This window comes from Globicephala melas, chromosome 9, assembly GCF_963455315.2.
Source record: "Globicephala melas chromosome 9, mGloMel1.2, whole genome shotgun sequence".
Lineage (NCBI taxonomy): Eukaryota > Metazoa > Chordata > Mammalia > Artiodactyla > Delphinidae > Globicephala > Globicephala melas.
This window is the reverse complement of record NC_083322.1, coordinates 72574949-72596373: the sequence shown is the minus strand read 5'-3', so window position 1 is coordinate 72596373 and position 21425 is coordinate 72574949. Positions and strand designations below refer to the sequence as shown.

At 35.5% G+C, this 21425-nt stretch overlaps 1 protein-coding gene across 1 annotated transcript in view; it reads right to left on the bottom strand.

Annotated features, from left to right (window-relative positions):
* The window catches only part of ABCB5 (ATP binding cassette subfamily B member 5), a 111626-nt gene that overhangs the window by 31761 nt on the left and 58440 nt on the right, over positions 1–21425 (bottom strand). The window contains 4 exon segments of the mRNA XM_060305017.1: positions 4636–4719; positions 9156–9233; positions 9428–9532; positions 10492–10635. Of these exon segments, the coding sequence (XP_060161000.1) occupies positions 4636–4719; positions 9156–9233; positions 9428–9532; positions 10492–10635 (411 nt within the window).

Here is a 21425-nt window from a genome sequence, read left to right as displayed (position 1 = left end):
TATGTGCCGCTCTCCTTGCTTTGTACTGCTGCTCACTGTGATGACATTGTATATAATTTGGCAGCATGTTGAGTGCCCTGTGTGTTGCTGTACTGTGATATTTCATCCTAGTTTTAAAAATTACCATTGTATGCCCATTATCTAAAGACAAGAAAGGAAGAGAAAAGTGGACTTTGGATGTCCTGCTTTTAAGGAAGGCACAATGGACTGTGGATCACTTTGTGTTCTAATTAGATGTCACAGTGCTGTGTTTATTATGCCATGAGACTATACAGTCTTAAAAATATACAAAACAGGTCGACATTAGCAGACTAAGCACGCATCACAAAATTCCTATTTCACAGGAAAGTAACATTTATAAAAATTAGAAATGGGAAACAAATGGAATGGAAATAACACAGAATGGAATAACAGCAGAATTTCTTCATAAAACTAAAAAGTGAAAACAAGGCTGAATCTAAAGTAAGTTTCTGAGTGGCTCATTTATTAGCTAAGCAAAGAAAGTCACTCACAGATAGTGAGTTAATTAAATCATGTTTGACTGCAACAGTGGAAGAAATCTGTTCAGAAAGCATAAACTAATATCAGATGACTAGCGTTTTGATGAGAAGAACTGCTCAAAAAGTTGAGAAAAACGACAGCAATATCAATTATCAACTGAAAACCAACATAGGTCATTTTGAGTAGTTTTCCCTGGCTCTTGATGGGTTGACATATGTTACTGATACTGCTCAACTGTTGGCTTTTTTGAGGAGTAGATACTGAGTTTGAAGTGACTTTAAAATTAGCTGCTATGAATAGTCTGTGTGGAACAACTGAAGGTGAGAATATTTTCAAAGAAGTTGAGAGATAAACTAGATGAGTATAACCTGAAGTGTAATCTGCTAAGATGTATTATAACTGATGGTGGCAAAAATATTTGTAGAGCAGAAAAAACAAAAAGGTTTAGTTGGACAAATTACAAAGTTTGTGAAAATGTAAGGTGTTTAAGGCCTATTGTTATTCACCCTATTATTCATTAGCAAGTATGTTGTGGAAAATAAATGAATTTATCACACATTATTGGACCAGTGGCGAAGTTCATTTGCTCCTGTAGACCTTACTATCTTTATTTCTTTTTTTGTCAAAAGTGGAAGCTGAATTTCTTGACTTGTCTTCCCAGACAACAGTTTGAGGGCTTAGCAGTGGTAAAGTTTCACTGCAAAGTTTTGAGTTCAGGGCTGAGATTGAAATTTTTTTTTTTATAGGAAGGACCACCTTTAACCACTATGGTTTTGGATATTAGCTTTTGCTGTAGACTTGATAATGGCTCAATTAATTCAACCTAAAATTGTAATGCAAAACAGCAATTATATGCCAACCTTATACTGTGGTAAAGTGATTTCAAAGACTACTCACATTGTTTGAATTATAAGTAATGTTAAGCTGTTTTATACACTTTCCATGTCAAAAAGTTAAACCAAAAGGTGAGGTCACCATTGTCCATGTAATGATACCCTAGCTCTACCTAATCAATTCACTGGGCTCTAGGAATTAATAAAGGAAATTTTTATTTCTTGGGGCAATGTAACTGTAGTTCTGATGAGAATTCTCGGAACTAACATTGTGTCTGTCGGTATATCAAGTGTACACTGTGGCATCAGTCACACACTTTCATGTGGACAAAAGTGAGGTAAGACTTCTGGTTGATGAAAAGGGGTTGCTAAAATATACAGAAATAATACTTTGTAACTTTGTGAAATTCAGTCTCCCAAAGAATTTAAAATGGCTTTATACCTTTAATAAAACTACATACTACACAGAAAATAGTCTGTTGACAGATGTACTGGCAGTAAGCCATTGCCTTGGGCTGAAATAATACCAGTTAAATTGGTTGTATTCAATCAACTATTTCAGGAATCATTTTGTCCTATAACCTTATTTCACTAACATGTTTTTCTCATGACTCTCAAAGTATCAGAACATCTAAAAATAGCCAGGAATTTATATTTTTGGTAATTAGTAAGGGCTTCAGAATAAAATTTACTGTTATTAAAGGGTTAGTTTATAAACATTCATCCTAATACATTTGATAAAATAACATGTAACTGAAATTACATGATGAAGAAACTGAGATGGAAATATCTTAAGTTGATATGATAGGATATATGACCCCAAATTATTGTTTACTGATTCATCTCTAGTGTGGTGTGTCTTTGTGATAAAAGAAATAGTGGACAACTAGGATTAGTAAATAATCTTCCTTCGATAGAAAGAGAATCCATTCAAGTTAGATATGAATCTACCTATATATGGCAAAGCAAGGGTTTATGTGAATTATATGCCAGTAGACACAGTCTTATTCTTGGAATCCTTCTTTGGTTGCTATGCTTTCCAAATTCTTCAACTTTAAATGTGCCATCAGTATTCCACCCATCTAGTGTTTAGCTACTACTTCTTATTTAATGAAAATGATTTGACTTGCCCAGAAGTTATCATGAGACCAACATTTACTAACTGAAACAGGAAATTTTCAAATGATTCAAATAGTATTAGTCAAAGGCTTATAAGGAATCACACTGACAAATATTCCCATTAATTTTTCTTGATGAGAGACAACATTATGTATTAGAAACAACTAATGGGTATTTGGAGGGTAATGTTCGTCTTTAGCACTAATTTGTTCTTTTCATTTAAGTAAATACTGAAAGAGATGTCTCACGTATCCAGTATAGCTTATAGTAAGAATACTTATTTCACTGGATTCTTAAAAGATCTGAATGATGATAGGTAGTAAGAGAAAAATGTGCACACAGCAAAGGAAAAAAAACCAAGTTTTGTAGAATGGGGATTCAAAGGGAATTATAGGGATTGATACTTCTGCCAAAAGTAGTGAACCATTGAATTTCTAAACACAGATGTTGTTATTTATCTGATTCTATTGTGCTATGGAAGATTAATGCTATGCTCATTAGTTAACTATTAAGTGAAATTTTATCCATCATTTTCTTCCCACTTATACAAGTACAATCCAGCTCCTCAGCCTTACTTTAAAATTTAAATACTATCTAGTGAAATTTAGAGTCTTGTTTTCAAAATTATCAAAAAAAGTTTTAGGAAGAGATGAAGATGATGCCCCCTTTCCTCTTGAGCTCTTTCTACATCATAAAATTAGTTTTCCAAACCAATACAGAAGCATGTGAATATTCATAATTGTAACCAACTTGTTTTATTCTCTAGTAATATAAATCTATCCTTATATGTATATATTGAACAAAGAAGTCTTGCAAAAGTTACAAAAATTAGAATAGTGGCCATGTCCTGTGGAAATAGCTTCCAAAAGAAAATACAATTTTGAAGAGCTGTTTCAGTTGACAATTTGTTGCTCTGGTAGCAATGCTGTAATCAACATTTCAGTATTTCTAACCAACAAAAAAATACTTTTAAGATTTTTCTGTCATTCAGAGGTGCATCATTGACTTTCCTTTTCTCCCACATGAATGATAAGGAAAAAGGAAAGTCTATAATTCTTGTAGAGTTCTTATTTTAACAGAGATCAAAAACTTTACCTCACTTAAAAGTGGGAAATCTTGTTTTGCATTCCTTTTCTCAATTATAGTAGAAATCCTGCTTGTAATATACAGGTTAATTTTATTAAAATAATTGGAAGAAAACTAATAAATTACCCTTCATCTCTTCCACACTACTCTACTGCCCATAAATATTTAAGTGTCACTTTGACGTACATTATGCTCGTCATTTCTGTCATTGATTTTGAATATGGTTCATAAACATGAATTTTATTTATATGTATTGTGACCAGTCATGATCACACATATCTCTTTAACTTGATCTGTATAACAACTAGCACAGAACCATTTCCAGATGCATATGAATTTAACATGTTACATATTATGCTAAATAAGATTTTATTTTCTGGGGGGAAGGAACAACTAAACTTCATTCTTTTATTAAAACTTCTAAGTTATGTGTGTGTGTTTTCATTTTGTTACTTTTTCTTATCTTACTATTTAATTCTGAGCTCTTTTCTCTAACTCATTCTTGGTATCTTCTTTAGTCCTCTGGTTATCCTATTACATGTCCTAAATCTCCTTTATTTTTGGTTAAAAATGTCCAGAACAGAAAGGCTTCTTTATATCTTTCACTGCGAGCTCCCTGTTAGCCCTGAGACAAATCTGGTCTCCTTAATGATGTGGGTCATCTCAGCATAGCTCACATATATGCACAAACACATGTGTGTACACGCATGCATGCATACCATATACATACACCATTTAAAAATAAAAGCAGGGACTTTCCTGGTGTCACAGTGGTTAAGAATCTGCCGGCCAATTCAGGGGACATGGGTTCGAACCCTGATCCGGGAAGATCCCACATGCTGTGGAGCAACTAAGCCCCTGGGCCACGACTACTGAGCCTGCGCTCTGGAGCCCGCCCCCCACAGCTACTGAAGCCCGCGAGCCTAAAGCCCATGCTCCGCAATAAGAGAAGGCACCGAAATTAGAAGCCCACGCACCCCAATGAAGAGTAGCCCCCGCTCTCCACAACCAGAGAAAGCCCGCGCACAGCAACGAAGACCCAACGCAGCCAAAAATAAATAAATAAATAAATTAAAGATAAAAGCAATATACATACTCCTTGAATTTGTGCTGTATCTATGGCTAATATTGTTGTCAAGGCTCCTGTGCTGTTTTCCTTATCATCAAACCAGGAGATATCCTAGAGAAAAAAAGGAATTAACATATGGTCATCAAAAAGATCCTTTTCTGACTTGCGATTTTGCTACATTAACTTAGAAGCCATTTGCCTGCCTCCTTACTCACAGGCGCTTAATTCTTGTAAAAACTATGGATCAAATAACTTTTGTTTCTTACTTCACAAAGATCTATATTTAGATACAAACTGAAGAACTTAAGCCCAACAGCTTGGACTCATTACCATGCTGCAATATTATATAATAATCAATGTTTAAAATGGTCATTTTGAACCACAAAATAATTTGTAATTTTACTCCACAATTTGTGGAGAGCAGATTTTACCTAAAAAGTAAAGTAATGCACAACACAGTTTAGAAATATTTCCAAACCTTTCTGTCTAAACATATAAATGATAAAAAATAAGTCTGTCTCCTTCTCTACAGGACCCAGATAGGTGAGATTTTCCCTGACACTTCATATTGCCCCTTAGATCTTATAAGTACTGGGCCTTGTGGGAAGCTAAAGATGCAGAAAGGCTGCTGTAAAAACCCTGCAGCCAAAAAGCATGCAATTTGAAGGAGACAGGTCAAAAATACAAGCAATAGGGCTTCCCTGGTGGCGCAGTGGTTGTGAGTCCGCCTGCCGATGCAGGGGACACGGGTTTGTGCCCCGGTCCGGGAGGATCCCACATGCCGCGGAGTGGCTGGGCCCGTGAGCCATGGCCGCCGAGCCTGCGCGTCTGGAGCCTGTGCTCTGCAATGGGAGAGGCCACGACAGTGAGAGGCCCGCATACCACAAAAAAAAAAAAAAAAAAAAAAAAAATACAAGCAATAAAAGCCTAACGTTATAACCAATTTCATTTTCAACAGCAAATAGAGATAGCACTTCTTAGCACCTCTCAACTTGAGGAATGCTGATTTCCTTTTATTAGTTATTGACTGTTTCCTCCCATGCACTCAAACCAGTTATATCTCTTGTGGATTAAACTACATGCAGACTGTCTCCAAAAAAATGACTGATTTTTAGTGAGTGAAGAGCAAAAGAACTGTTGGCTTACTACAACCCAGCCAGGGCCCTGATGCCCACGTTACACATTTTTGCCAACTAAGGAAACAAAAGCAAGAGAGATAGAAGGCTGTGCATTAATCATGCTGTTGTGTGAGAAGAAAGCCCCCGTGGAGGAATACGGCAGCGGCCAGGGGGATTACAACCCTGGCATGACATCACTACTCTTTAAACCCCTGGATTGGGAAGGTGTCCCAAAGAGTTTAGGGTCCTAGACACCCAAAGGGCATCTTATAGAGATCATGATACGCACTACACAGTAGCCACTTTGAGAATACAACCCGAGTCAAGAGCCTAACATACCATGAACACACATCAGCAATGACAGTAACTACAGCACTCTTGATCTAGAAGACATTACCTGTTTTTTTATTGTATACTAAAATATATATATATATTTTTTACATTGCATAATTCTTTCTATATTTCAACATGACATGGAATACACAAAGAATTTCTAGAAACAATATAAAGTAAAAATATAGAAAAAGAATTTATCACTTACTATTACATTCCTGATTCTATAGTATAGTAATTGCTATAATACGCAAGGCAAAGGATACATATATGACTAGTCTTAGTCTTTCTCTGATGTTCAGTCAGCAAGATATCCAAAACTGCTTTTCAACAAGTCAGCAATTATGCACTCTAGAGATTGTTTTCCATCATAGGCATTATATGCTAAAACACTTAGCAGAATTTCTGGAGCACAGCTGGTATTGAGTAAAAATTAGCTTGCTTCTTCTCTTCCTGATGGTAAAATGATTATAAGCTAGGCTAGCAGGTTTTCTGATACTAGTAAATCCATTTTTTTCCTGCCAATAATTCTATTAGAAATAAAAAATTACAGTAGCACTATCATAAGTGCGTGGTATGTCTTTTCTCATTTAATCATCACAACTCTATGAGATGGATACTGACTATCCATATTTTATATATGAGGAAACAGAGGTACTGAGAGATTAAGTAACTTGCCCAAGGCCACATAGCTGGAAAGAACTGAGGCCAGGATTTAAACCTAGGCAATCAGATGCCAGAGTTTTTAATCAACTATCCTGTTCTGCCTCCCATCTAACTGAAACGTTACAGCTGAGTTTCCTGACATGTTTTTCCTGCTTCAGGATTTGTTACCTCAAATCCTTTTGGAAGTAGCTTTTTGAGATTCCTTAGTGATCTCCACTAATGCCATCATCTTATGATTTAGTGACCCTCCACAGAAGCCCTAGCCAATCCAATTTAGAGAGAAATAGGCAAAAAAAACCTTCATATCTTTTAAAAAACCTAATAGATTTATAGGTCAATATTTATCATTAAGAAATATAAATTTAGCTTTAAACACAATAAGCAATGGATTATTTATAACCACTGAAGTCAGCGACAATTAGAACATTCTTTTCAACTGGAGGGATCTCAAGTCATCAAATAAAATAGAGATTTTATACCTACAAAAAGACCACACCTGATTCCATAAATACCTCTATTTCAACTGAGGTTTCAAAATGGTTATAAAAAGCACTGCAAGTTTCAGCATGATTTCTAAGACTTAAAATATCTTATCTTAGGGGAAAAAAAACCAGGTAATAGGAGTTAGGGCGAAACTGTACATTAGGAACTTCCCATACTACAGAGAAAAGTGAAATTCGTTAAGACATTTATTGAGAAAAGGCCAAATACATTACTCTTTTCTTTCAATTTAAGAAAGCAAATAAGCAAAAAGAGTGCTAAAGAATGAAGAGGTAAAACAAATGGTAAGCTGAAAGGGGCTCAGGTGAATTTATGGGAGAATTTAATAACATCTGCTGAATAGCACAGAGTTTCTGTCTGTTTGTCTTTCTATGTGTTTTGAAGAAGAGTTTATGGTTTACAGATTGCTGTATTCTTATGGGCAGAAGCTACTTAATCCAAGAATGTTACTGTCCTACTGTTCACGTGGCTAATGCTAGGCAACGGAGTAAGATCCAGTATCAGCCATCAGGATATTTGATTAACAATATTCACTGGTTTAACTGGCTTGTGGTCTTGGGACTCCTCCACCAAAAGCATCCTGTAATCCTCTAGAAAGAAAGTTCAAAGTAATGATCAGAAAAGTTAAAGTTTATACTCTTTAAGACATTCAGGAAACATTTTCAAAAGTTCCTGAAAATTGAAAATAAATGTCCTTGAATGTATAAAAACATAAATACACAAAAACCAAAAATGACCAAAATTGTCGTGTGAAACATAGTATTAGTTAATTAAAATCCCACCTAATTTCATCAAAGATTTGAGGTAGACATAAATTGTTCATAAAAAAAACCCCAAAAGCTTAATGGGGTACAAGCTTAATGTGAGCGAGACAAGATGTGCAGTCATTAAATCATTTTATGACCCTTCAAGTAGATTTTTGTTTTTCTGGATTAAGGAGTGTCTGCAGTTGTCTCTGACAGGACCTTTTTGAGAGAAGAAGTTAGGCACCAACTGCTTCAGAGCATTAAGTTGCTATGGGAAACGTCCCACTCGCTTCATTTTATATCTTGTTGTCCTCTAAGAGCACATAAAGGTGGAGGAGTTTTGTTACTCAGCAGTCCTTTGAGCACTACTGCTAAAAGTCACAAGATGTAAAAACTGGTTTTGACAACTCGGCTGGAGTGACAGTAACTCTACTTTTGAAAAGAAATGACCCTGGCAGGAAGCTATTTGCCCCTACACGGTGAGCTCTGGTGACAGAAAGTGTGGCAAAGGGCTTCAAATGATTACTGGCTTTCAGGGTAACCCAATATACCTTGGCCTTCTGAAAGAATTTTAGAGGTGCCAGTCTGAGACATTCCTGTCATTTGCCCCCAAGACTCACTTTTCAAGATTACTATTTGATACACCTAGTTTTAGTTATTTCACAGTTGTGAATGATCAGCTGTGGCAAGCCAACCTGCCAGCTAGACTGATGTTATCTGAATTCAGAGAATGGCTGCCTTCAGAAGTCAGCAATGAAAAAACTTAAACTGTGCAGATGGATGAGAACTATAGAAATTAACTCCTTTTTAAACATGTTTCCCAAGATACTGTAGTTCTTAACACTCCTTTTCAGTTTTAATTTAGCCTCCATTCTGATTCTAGAACAACTACATTATACATTAAAAGAGATTTGTCAAGATAAATGCAAGGAACAGGGAGTGGACTCTAAACCTTGTTTTCTATAAACTGCATTTTTGAACATAACAATTTTGGACTTGCTTCTGTTAGAAAATACAGTACAATAATTCTAATACAGTTGCTGCTTGGTACACAAAAAAGGATGCTTTTAAATGATCAAAGGAAAGCTTATGTCAAGAAATTGATGTGAAGAAAAACTAAAAGCTAGAATATTTTAAAACACATTTAAAATAAAATAAGAAAAAAGCCCAACTAAACACTGACCTGATATAACATGGCTTTAAATGCCAAGTATCTTAATCTCATGGTTAAAATTTCCCCTGCTCTGCCATAAAATAATCCCTGGAAAAGAAACAAACAAACAAAAATCTACATTTATTTTTAACTGTCTTATTTATTTCTTTGGAACATTCAGTTACTATATTTACATATTTGTATTTTATTTAGTTATTATATTTAGTTACTATTTTTAACTCAAATAGGATGACATAAAACAGTAATCACGTACATATTTGTTTAATTCATTAAAAGTTTACCTGAATGAAATAACTGACAAAGCAAATAATACCCAAAATTACAAATATCATGGAATAAATTTCTGCATCATGCTTTAATGTGGTTTTATCATCATTTTCAAACATCTGAAAAAGAATAGATTTTTTTAATCAGGTGATTGGAGGAGAATATATTATAAAAGAAGGAGAAAAAACTAAAATGTCTATTCATCAGGATTTTAAAAATGAATTTCAGCACAGTAATTTCCACACATTTCTGGGGAAAAAATGCACCATTATACTATCCTTTACATTCATTACATAAAAAAAAATTCACTACTTCAATAAAAAAAAAAATTCACTCTTAATTCTCTCACTTAAGCTATGTAAATACAGGATCAGACAAATGAGTCCTCTATCTGCTATTAATATCACCACATATTTTCAAAGAAACTATTGAAATTAGTTTTCTGATTGAGTTATTATTTCTAATAACTTCTCATAACTCAGGTTTCTTGATATTCGTCTATTCAGAGTACTACCTGCAATATGAGACCTTTATAAATTTCTCCAGAAATTGTTCCTAAAATTAGTAGTTATACATATACTGGCATCTATGTTGACACAGTGTAGCAACAGTCCAGGAGACTGAAGACTTAAGGTGGCTCTAATAAGATCCATGAATTCATCAGCTCTCCTGGGTTCCCCAGCACAATCCCAAACTCTCATTATTTCCTCTCTCTGAGCTGGCTGGTAATAAAAAATGGCCATTGTTCAGACCAGTTGAAAGAAAGAGTGGTCGTATTTGTCTCTTTTATTACTTCAGTGCTTTGGAATGCTGATACAGCACTGGAGTCAGAATTAGAAAACAAAGCAATTTCTTTACTGATTGCCCAGTCAACAAGGTCCAGCCAAACACTTCACAATAGAGGCTGGCTTATCCCCTGAGAACATTAGTTAACCTTTCTATCATGGATCCCACACTAGGGGTGACCTACTACACGTCCCAATTTTCCCCTTGCTGGGTCAAAGTATACCAAGTCTGTTCTCTCAGGTTACACATTGTTTAAAATTGTTAAAAATATTAGCAAATAAATTTTACTTACAGTTACAATTTTTGCAAAGATGATGGAAAATACTGGATGAACAGTTCCATTTAGAACAGAAGCCAATATCCCCAGAACCACAGAAGGCCATTCAGACTTGTTTAATTTAAAAATTTTTTAAAGAGAAACTTCAGGAAGACTTGTCTATAAATAAAATACCTTGGTTATAACCCCAGTTTGAGAGCATAATGGAACCTAGAGAAGTTAGCCAATCTTGAATAAATCTATAATGTAAAATGTCAAATATAATAGGTAACAGAGTAGAAAGTAGAATTTTTCTTAGAAAAATTTTACTGCCCATATTACTGATAAAGATCTCAAAACAAAATAAATTTTACACAAAAGTGACTATTTGTGCAACTTATCACCTTTTGGCATTTCACTCAGCCACTATCATTAAAAAAGTACAAATTAACCCACATGTTCTGAGAGCTAAGATTCACAAAAGAAATGACAGGCATATTTTCCTTTACACCTGTTAAACTGGATTGCACATCATGCTCTAGCATAGGACGAAATCTAGATAGGAACTAAGCAGAGACAAAGATAAAAGTTTTTCTAGCATTTTAAGCTTGAAAATTTTGTAGCTTTGTGACTTATTTATGGAAATATTTTTCTAATATCTTGGTTAAAAGCTTGTTTTGGGGTTCCTATTTATAAGTTAAGTGTTGCAATATCTGAACATATTATTTACAATCACCAAGCCTCAGTTTCCTTATATTTTTGAGGAAGGTATCAGTTCCTATCTTACAGGATTTAAAATAAAAATTTTATTTTATATTGGAGGATAGTTGATTTACAATGTTGTGTTAGTTTCAGGTGTACAGCAAAGTGATTCAGTTATGCATATAACCATTCTTTTTCAGATTCTTTTCCCAAATAGGTTATTACAGAATATTGAGTAGAGTTCCCTGTGCTATACAGTAGGTCCTTGTTGATTATCTATTTTATGTGTAGCAGTGAGTATATGAGTATATGATCCCAAACTCCTAATTTATCCCTCACCGCCCACCTTTCCCCTTTGGTAACTGTAAGTTTGTGAGTCTGTTTCTATTTTGTAAATAAGTTCATTTGTATCACTCTTTTAGATTCCACATATAAGTGATATAATATGATATTTGTATTTCTCTGTCTGATTTACTTCACTTAGTAAAATAATCTCTAGGTACATCCATGTTGCTGCAAGTGGCATTATTTCATTCCTTTTTACGGCTGAGTAGAGGATTGTTTTTATTTTTTTATTTTATTTTATTAAATTTATTTATTTATTTTTGGCTGCATTGGGTCTTCGTTGCTGCGTGTGGGCTTTCTCTAGTTGTGGTGAGTGGGGGCTACTCTTCATTGCGGTGCGTGGGCTTCTCATTGCTATGGCTTCTCTCATTGCAGAGCAACGGCTCTAGGTGCCTGGGCTTCAGTGATTGTGGCTCGTGGGCTCTAGAGCACAGGCTCAGTAGTTGTGGTGCATGGGCTTAGTTGCTCCACAGCATGTGGGATCTTCCCTGACCAGGGTTTGAACCCATGTCCCCTGCATTGGCAGGTGGATTTTTAACCACTGAGCCACCAGGGAAGCCTGAGGATTGTTTTTAGAATTAAGCTTAACTCAGTATTTGAAAACAGTAAGTACCCAATAAATGTTAGCTGTTGCTGATGTTATTATAAAAGGAAGGATAATATTATGCAAAATCCCAGATCTTATACAGAGAAAGAACACTGCAAGTAGCTCTGGTATCTGCCAGTCTTTCCTGGGATCCATGGAGGGTGCTATGGGGAGGTAGTGGTCACAATAATCAGAGGATAAATAACACAATGGTGAATTCCCCTTACTCTTGTCTGGAATATGTAGAGGATTTATTTCAGAAACTTAAAAAATCTTATGAATAATTTTGTAGTGAGTAATTATTTTGAATAGGAAAGTAGACAGCGAACTACTAGGCATTTCATATGTTAAAACTTCCTCATGGCATTCACTCTTGAAGTAATGGCGTTTATGAACCTAATAACCAGAGAAAGACGTCAGGAAAGACTATAAAATAGTTTATAATTCTTGCTTTAATTTTAGTCTGGCAACTATAATAGAAACTCCATTGTTTGAACAAAAGAACTTTTAAAATTCTAAAGCCTTTAAAGTCTATTTTCAGGATTGGCTAAACCTGGGGTTACTTAATAATTTGATTACCTATTATCTTTCTTTCTGAAGTTTTCTGAAGATTAACATCATAAAGAGCCTTATTTTTCAGTTAGGTCACTGTCCAACAGAATATACAGAAATTTTAAAAGTTCCATTCCAACTCTTTGTGGAGCACTAAATACAGATTTTCTTTTTTGTCAAATTCTTTATAAAATTACCTCATTTTGTAAGGAAACTAAGGCTTAGCATGTCCTAGGAACAATACCAGTAAATTACAGAGCCAGTAAATGTAGGAGGGCTGTCTTGCTCCTACAGAATAATCTACCCTTTTGCCTCTAAAAATATAAAACAGATGGAAAAAAATGGGTATTACTTAAATAAAGTTATAAGATAGAAAAGAATAAAATGAAATAGGATCAAAACAAAATGAAAATTTTTAGTAAAATCATGAAGGACTCTGTGCTACCTAACTGTGTTACAGGTTATAGCATGTTTTAACAGAATTTGATATAAAAATATATGAAATTAGAGGCATTTTGTAAAGAGATATGAAAACATTTAAAAAAGCTAAACAAATCTCTTAAAGATTTAAAAATTTAATCTGATATATTTTAGAGCTTTATTGCGTTATAATTTTCATGCAATAAGCTGCACATATTTAAAATGTACAATTTGAAAAGTTTAGACATAACTACACACCCATGAAACCTTCACCACAGTCAACATAGTGAACATATCCATTACCCCTGTAAGTTTTCTCCTGCTTTTGTATTCCGTTTCTTCTATACCTCTCAGCTGCCAGTGCTCTTCCACTAAAACCACTCATGTGTTTTCTGTCACTATAGATTGTTTTGCAATTTCTAGAGTTTTCTTTTAATAAATGGAATCACATAGTATGTGCTCTTTTCGTCTGGATTCTTTTGCTCAACATAATTACTTTGAGATTTACTCATTCTGTTGCATGAATTAATATTTCATTCATTTTCATTGCTGAGTAGTATTCCATTGTATGGATATACCAAAATTTATCTGTTGACATAAGTTTGGGTCATTCCAAGTTTGGGGCTATTACAAATAAAGCTACTATAAATACCCACATACAAGACTTTGTGTGAACATATGCTTTCATTTCTCTTGGGTAAAAACCTAGAAAAGGAGTGGCTGGATCATAGTAGGTATATGTTTAACTTTTTAAGAAACTGCTAAATGATTTTCTGAAGTGGGATTACTAATTTTTTATTCCCACCAACAAAATGTGGAGTTCTAGATGCTCCACATCATCACCAATACTTGGTACAGTCTTTTTAGATATAACCATTCTAACAGATGTATCATGACATCTCGGTTATGATTTAATTTGCATTTCTCTAATGCCTAATGATTTTAGGCACCTTTTTGTGTGCTCATTTCCCATATGCATATCTTCTTTGGCAAATGTCTATTAAAATCTTCTGCTCATTTTTCAATTGGGTTATTGGTATTTTTATTACTGTGCTTTGGGAGTTCTTTGTATATTCTGGACACAGTCCTTTATCACATATGTGACACAAATATTTTCTTCCAGTTTATGGCCTATGTTTTCATTTCTTAAAAAGTTTTACAGGGAATTCCCTGGCGGTCCAGTGGTTAGGACTCAGCGCTTTCACAGCTGGAGTCCAGGTTCGATACCTGGTCAGGGAACTAAGATCCACGTGGTGCAGCCAAAAAAAGGAAGTTTTACAAATAGCAATTTTATGGATTTTGGTGAAGTCTAATTTATCAATTTTTTTCTTTTATGAATTGTGTTTTTGCTGTTTATAGCAAGGAAATCTTTGCTTAATTCAAAGTAATAAAGGTTTTCTACTGTATTTTCTTATGAAAAGTTTCTAACGTTAGGTTCTTCAGTAAGGTCTGTATTCCATTTATAGTTAATTTTCATCTGTGCTTTGAGGTATGGATTGAGGATGAGTCTTTTGAATAGATATGTAATTCTTTCAGCATCATTTCTTAAAAGGACTATACATTCTCTGTTGAACTGCCTTTGCCACTTTCGTCTAAACAGTTGACCATATGTGTGTGGGTCTATTTCTTGACACTCTATTCTGCTCTATTGATCTATTTGTCTATTTTTGTTCCAATAGCACATTATTTCGATTACTATAGCTTTGTATTAAAAACTGGAATTAGGAATTATAAATCCTACAACTTTGTTCTTTTTAAAAGTTGTTTTATCCATTTTATCCTTTTGAATTTCCATCTAGAATCAGATTGTCAAATTTTACAAAAAAGCCTGCTAAGATGTTTACTGGGATTGCCTTGAACATATAGACCAATTTGGGGAGAACTGACATCTTAATAATATTGAATTTTTTTATTCACATACATGGTATTTCTCTCTATTTAGGTCTGCTTCCATTTTTCTTAGTAATATTTTATATATTTCAGTGTGGGGTCTTATAATCTTTATCAAATTTATACCCAAGTATTTAATATTTTTGATACTACTGTACATGACACTGTTTTGAATTTCATTTTCCTACTTTTTGTTTTTAGATTATAGAATTAGAGTTGATTTTTATATATTGATCACATATTCTGATCAGTTGTCAGCCAAACTCAGTTGTCAGTTGTAGTACCTTTTTTTGGTGTGACACCATAGTACCTTTTCTTGTGGATTCCATAGAATGATAATCATGTTGTAATTATGTTGTTTGTGAATAAAGACAGTTTTATATCTTTCTTTTCTATATGGATGCCTTTTATTTTCTGGTCCTATTGCACAGGCTGGAACTTTCAGTTGAGTAGAAGTGGTGAAAGTGTACATACTTGCCTCATTCCTGATCTTTCACCATTTAGTATATTGTCAGCTGTAGATTTTTGGTTGATTCCCTCTATCAGGTTGAGAGAATTTCTTTAAATTCCTAGTTTCTTGAGAGTTATCAGGAATGGATGGTGCATTTTGCCAAATGAGCTTTTTGCTTTGATTGAGATGATTGGATAGTTTTTTCTTTTATATTTTTAGTAAGGGAAATTACATTAATTTCTGAACTTTAAACCAAGCTTGCATTCCTTGGATAAACCCTACTTTGTGATGATGTATTATTCTTTTCATACATTGTTGGTTAGATTTGCTAAAATTTTGTTAACAATTTTTCCATCTGTGTTCATAAAGGATATTTGTCTATAATTTTCTTTTCTTGTAATAGCTCTAATTTTGATATCAGAGTAATGTTGTGCTCAGAATGGAATGTTCTTCCTCTTCAATTTTCTACTTCATAGAATTCACAAGTAAAGCCACCTGGGCCTTCAGTTTTCTTTATGAAAAAGGTTTTAACTTCAAATTCAATTTCTTTTTAATTGATATAAGATTATTCAAGCTATTATTTTATTCTTGAGTAGGCTTTGGTAGTTTGTGTCCTTCAAAGAATTTGTCCATTTCATTGGAGTTGTAGGATTAGTTTCCATAAGATTACTTTATTATTCTTTTAATAGCTATAGAATCTGTAGTGATATCACCACTCTCATTCTTAATATTGGTAATTTGTGTCTTCTCTCTTTTCATTTGCTCAGTCAGTCCAGAGCTTTTCAGTTTATTGATGTTCTCAAAGAAGCAGATTTGGATTTCATTGATGTTTCTTCTTTATAATTATTTTCTTCCTTTTAGTTTCTTTTTTTTTTTCTTGCGGTATGCGGGCCTCTCACTGTTGTGGCCTCTCCCGTTGCGGAGCACAGGCTCTGGACATGCAGGCTCAGCGGCCATGGCTCACGGGCCCAGCCGCTCCGCGGCATGTGGGATCTTCCCGAACCGGGACACGAACCCGTGTCCCCTGCATCAGCAGGCAGACTCTCAACCACTGCGCCACCAGGGAAGCACCCTTCTAGTTTCTTAAAGGGGAAGTTTATTCATTTGAGATCTTTCTTTTTAATATAATATAGGTGTTTAGTAGTATAAATTTCTTCCTCAGTACCACTTTAATCTTCATACCACATGTTTTGATTATGTTTGGTTTTTATTTTCATTCAGTTCAAAATACTTTTGAATTTCTCTTTTGATATCTTCTTTGATTGTGTATTATTGAGAAGTGAGTTATTTAGCTTCCAAATATTTCAAGATTTCCCAGGCCACTTTTATTCTTGATTTCTGATTTAATTCTATTTTGGTCAGGTAATATACTTTGCATTACTTGAAATTTTTAAAGTTTGTTGAGACTTGTGTTATGATCTATCTTGGTAAATGTTTCTGGTACATTTGAAAAGAATGTGTATTTTTCTGTTGATAGGTGGATTCTTGCATAAATGTCTGTTAGTTGGTTGTCAGCTTGGTTGTTGTCAAGTTAGTTGACAGTGCTATTAAAGTCATCTATATCCCAGTTGAATTTTTATCTACCTATTCCATCAATATTTAAGAGAGGGTATTAAAATCTGTGAATATAATTGTGAATTTGTCTGTTTCTTTTTTCAGTTCTTGATAGGTGGATCCTTTTATAATTTTCAAATAACCTTCTTTATCCCGGGTAACTTTTTTGCTCTGGAATATACTTTGACTGCCACTAACATCACAGTCTACCTTCAAGTAATATAATAGTATATACCATTTAAGAACCTTGAATAGAATACTTCCATTTCCAGTCTTTTGGCTATTGTTTTTATACATTTTTACCTTTACCCCACACTATAATGCTTTTTTTCTTTAAAGTAGATTATTTAAAAAACATTATTGATACTCTTCATTCCTTTGTATAGGTAGAACATTTTTTTTTTTTTGCGGTACGCAGGCCTCTCACCGCTGCGGCCTCTCCCGCTGTGGAGCACAGGCTCCGGATGCGCAGGCTCAGCGGCCATGGCACACAGGCCCAGCTGCTCTGCGGCATGTGGTATCCTCCCAGACCGGGGCACGAACCCGTGTCTCCCGCATCAGCAGGCTGACCCTCAACCACTGCGCCACCAGGGAAGCCCCTAGATAGAACATTGTGATACTCTTCATTCCTTTGTGTAGATTCAGATTTCCACCTGGTACCATTTTCTTTTGCCTGAAGGACTTCCTTTAACATTTCTTGTAGTCTGCACTACATCTACAGGTGATGAATTGTTTTAGCCTTCTTTTACCTAAAAATTCTGCATGTTGCCTTCATTTTTGAAAGGTATTTTTCTGCAGGTAGTATTCTGAGTTTTTTTCCTTTCATTACTTTAAAGATATTGCTCTATTGTCTTATGGTTTGCATTGTTTCTAATGAGAACTCTGTGATATTTCTTGTTTTTTCCTTTATACAAATTGTGATGATTTTCTCTGGATGCTTTATAATTTTTCTCCTTATCACTGTTTTTAAGCAATTTGACTATGGTGTGCCTTGGCGTAGTGTTCCTTGTGTTTCTTGCGCTTGGAATCTATTGAGCTTCTTAGATCTGTGGGTTTTCAGTTTTCATCAAATTTGGAAAATTTTTTTCATTATTTGTTCAAATGATTTTTGGTTCCCTTTCTCCTTTGGGAACATATAAAATATAGTTATAATAATTGTTTAATGTTCCTACTATTTCTATCAAGTGTGTCATTTCTGGGTCTATTTCTATTGATTGATTTTTTTTCTTCATTTTGGGTACTATTTTCCTGCTGTTTTTCTTGCCTGGAGATTTTTGATTAGATGCCAGACATTGTAAATTTTACTCATTGGTTATTTTTGAATTCTTATACATATTATTGAACCTTGTTCTGGAACACATTTAAATTACTTGGAAACAGTTTGATACTTTTGAAATTTGCTGTTGGGTCTTGTTTGCTGGGCTCAGAGCTGAGTTTAGTCTGGGAATAATTTTCCTACGCTGAGTTAATACTTTTCTTAAGATTCAACTAAATTCCCCATGAATTTAGAGATTCCTCACTTTGGTTGGTTTAATAAGAACTATTCCTGGCCCTTTGTGAGCTCCAAGAATTTTTCCTTCTTATACTTTCCTTTGCCTTTGTCAGTTTTCTCAGTAAATGCATTAATTAGTACTCAGATGAAGAGTCAAGGGAGAACCTCTGCATATTTGTGGAACTCTCTCTCTGAGCTGCTCTCTTCCCTCTACTTCTTTGCTCTGAAGACTGCCTACTTTGGCCTCTTGGGCTCTGCCTAGGTTCCCGTTCCAGCTCTTAGGCCTATAACTTGACAGTAACCTGGGTCAATGATAAGATTCATTTCATTTGTTTCCCTTTCCTCAGGGATCACTGTCTTGTTATGCCTGATGTCCAATGTTAGAAGACTGTTTCACATACTTTTTTCTAGTTTATTAGGTGTGTCAAGCGGGAAGGTAAATCTTGTCCCTGTTAACCTATCTTGGCTGGAAGTAGAAATCTCTAATTTCATCTGGTTTCCACAGCAATTGACGTAAATGATCTATTCCTCTTTTTGTAGTACTTTTCTTAGTTGGCTTCTATGATGCCACACAATCTTAGCTTTCTTTTTATTTTCCAGCCATTCTTTAGGTGTCCTGTTCTGGCTACTGCTTTTCTACCTGAATTTAAATTTTGCAGTATCCTGGGTCTCAATCTCCTGTCCTAGTTGCTCCTCCATCTATTCTTTCTCCTTAGACTGCTTTAGTCAGGCATATCAGTCCATTTGTTTTCACCACTATCATCTCTTCTCTGCTCTGCTCTCCCTGATCCCACTTTGGCTCCCAAGTGCCATTCTCCACACAGCAGCCACATCAAGCAACTCAGTTCATGCACTCTTCTGAATAAGACCCTCTCATGCAACAGGTTTTTTTTTTTAAGTAGATTAAACATTTTTTTTTAATTTGAGTATAGCTGATTTACAATGTTGTGTTAGTTTCAGGTGTATAGCAAAGTGAATCAGTTCTACATATACCTATATCTACTCTTTTTTAGATTCCTTTCCCATGTGGGTCATTAGAGTTCTTAACCTGTTTGTGTCATGGACCCCTTCAGAAAACTGATGAAGTCTATGGAATCCTTCCTAGAAGAATTTATAACAATGTACCAAATAACACATCTCAAAGAAAGCCAATTATATTGAGATATAATATTTAAAATGTTTAACAAAAAATTCAAAGCTGATATCTGATATCAGTTATGTGCTTCATTATTGGCACATTAAATAACAAGATCTAATAGTGATGAATATAAAGATATTCTGGGGAATTCCCTGGTGGATTAGGGCTCTGTGCTTCCACTTCAGGGAGGATGGGTTAGATTCCTGGTTGGGGAACTTAGATCCCGCATACTGCATGGCATGGCCAAAAATAAAAATAAAAAAAGATATTCTAAGATATCTGTAGTAACTATAATGTGATATAAATATTTCTGTGATTTTCATTGGCGACATCGCAGGCCCTGGTAATACTAATGTAGTCTGTTATTTATATTCATAATTAAAGTAAATTAAATTTCTATCAAGTATAGGTAGAAAAAATAGTTGTGATTTTTTTTTGCCCATTCAGGTTAATTCCTGTGAGTCATGAACCACTGGTTAAAAACCCCCAATGACATTCTGTTAGAGTAAGAATAGAATACAAAATTGTTTTTATGTCCTACAAGGTGCTACATGATCTGGTCCCTGAGTATCTCATACACTTCTCTGCTCACCTCTCTCCTCCTTAGTCACTGTGGCTCCCAATTCCAGGCCCTTATGTTTGCTGATTCCCCTGTTCAAAATAATACCAGCTCTGTCCTGGTTACTGATTTTTTGCTTCTCAGGTCCAAATTCATCCTTTTGTCTGATAAACTTTTCTCTTTTACCACTTGGTAAGATGTCAAGCTCCGTCAGTAGAGGCTGCTGGAAAGACATTGTAGGAGGGGATTATTCTTCCTGCTCTTACCAGTAGCTTACTGGGAAAGCTCCTGCAAGATGAACTTTTTTCTCCGCTGTTTTGCCTGAACAGTTTTTTCAGAGTTGGGTGCCTGTAGAGTGCAATTTTCTTCTGTGTTTGGCCATCAAGCGCTTTCTCCAGCTCTTGGCTTACCCATTAGAAGTGTAGCCATGGGGCCCAGACAGCACAGGCTTATGTTTCAGCCAGGTCGCTGATGTCTGCACCTCTTATACACAGAACTGCACTTGACTCCTGCAGAAGGCAACCTCTCCAGCCCCTGGTTTCAGCAGTGCCCAGTAGCTTCTCCTGGCACCTAGTGGGTTTTGAAGCTCAGAACCTCCCTGTGGAAGGTCTCCCTTGGCACCTTGGAGGACAGATTTCAAGCAAGCTCCACCAGTGAGGTACCTGGGCATCTTCTCTGCTATCCAGTGAGCCAAAGCTGTGCCCTTTGCAGTAAGGCCTGTATCTCCACTTCAGTTTCGGGCAATAATGAATGCTCTTCCTTGGGTCTCTTTTCACCCCAGGGGTGGTAGTTGGTACTTTTTATTATGACCTCTGAATTCTTTAGAGTTCTCTTAATTTCCACTAGCCAATTCCTATTACTCCAATTCCCTACTGATTCATTACACTAAACTTTCTCTGTTCAAATCATTGTGTGGTTTCTGTCTTCTGACTCAACCCAGACTAATATAACCTCCCATTAACTATTCTAAAATCCTGTTTCACATTTTTCATTTCGTTATTCACTTTTAAAATTTTTTTTTTTTTGCGGTACTAGGGCCTCTCACTGTTGTGGCCTCTCCCGTTGCAGAGCACAGGCTCCGGACGCGCAGGCTCAGCGGCCACAGCTCACGGGCCTAACCGCTCCGCGGCATGTGGGATCTTCCCGGACCGGGGCACGAACCCGCGTCCCCTGCATCGGCAGGTGGACTCTCAACCGCTGCGCCACCAGGGAAGCCCTCGTTATTCATTTTTATAGTCCCTTCATTTCCTTGTTCACTTTTCACTGCAATACCACAGGCTG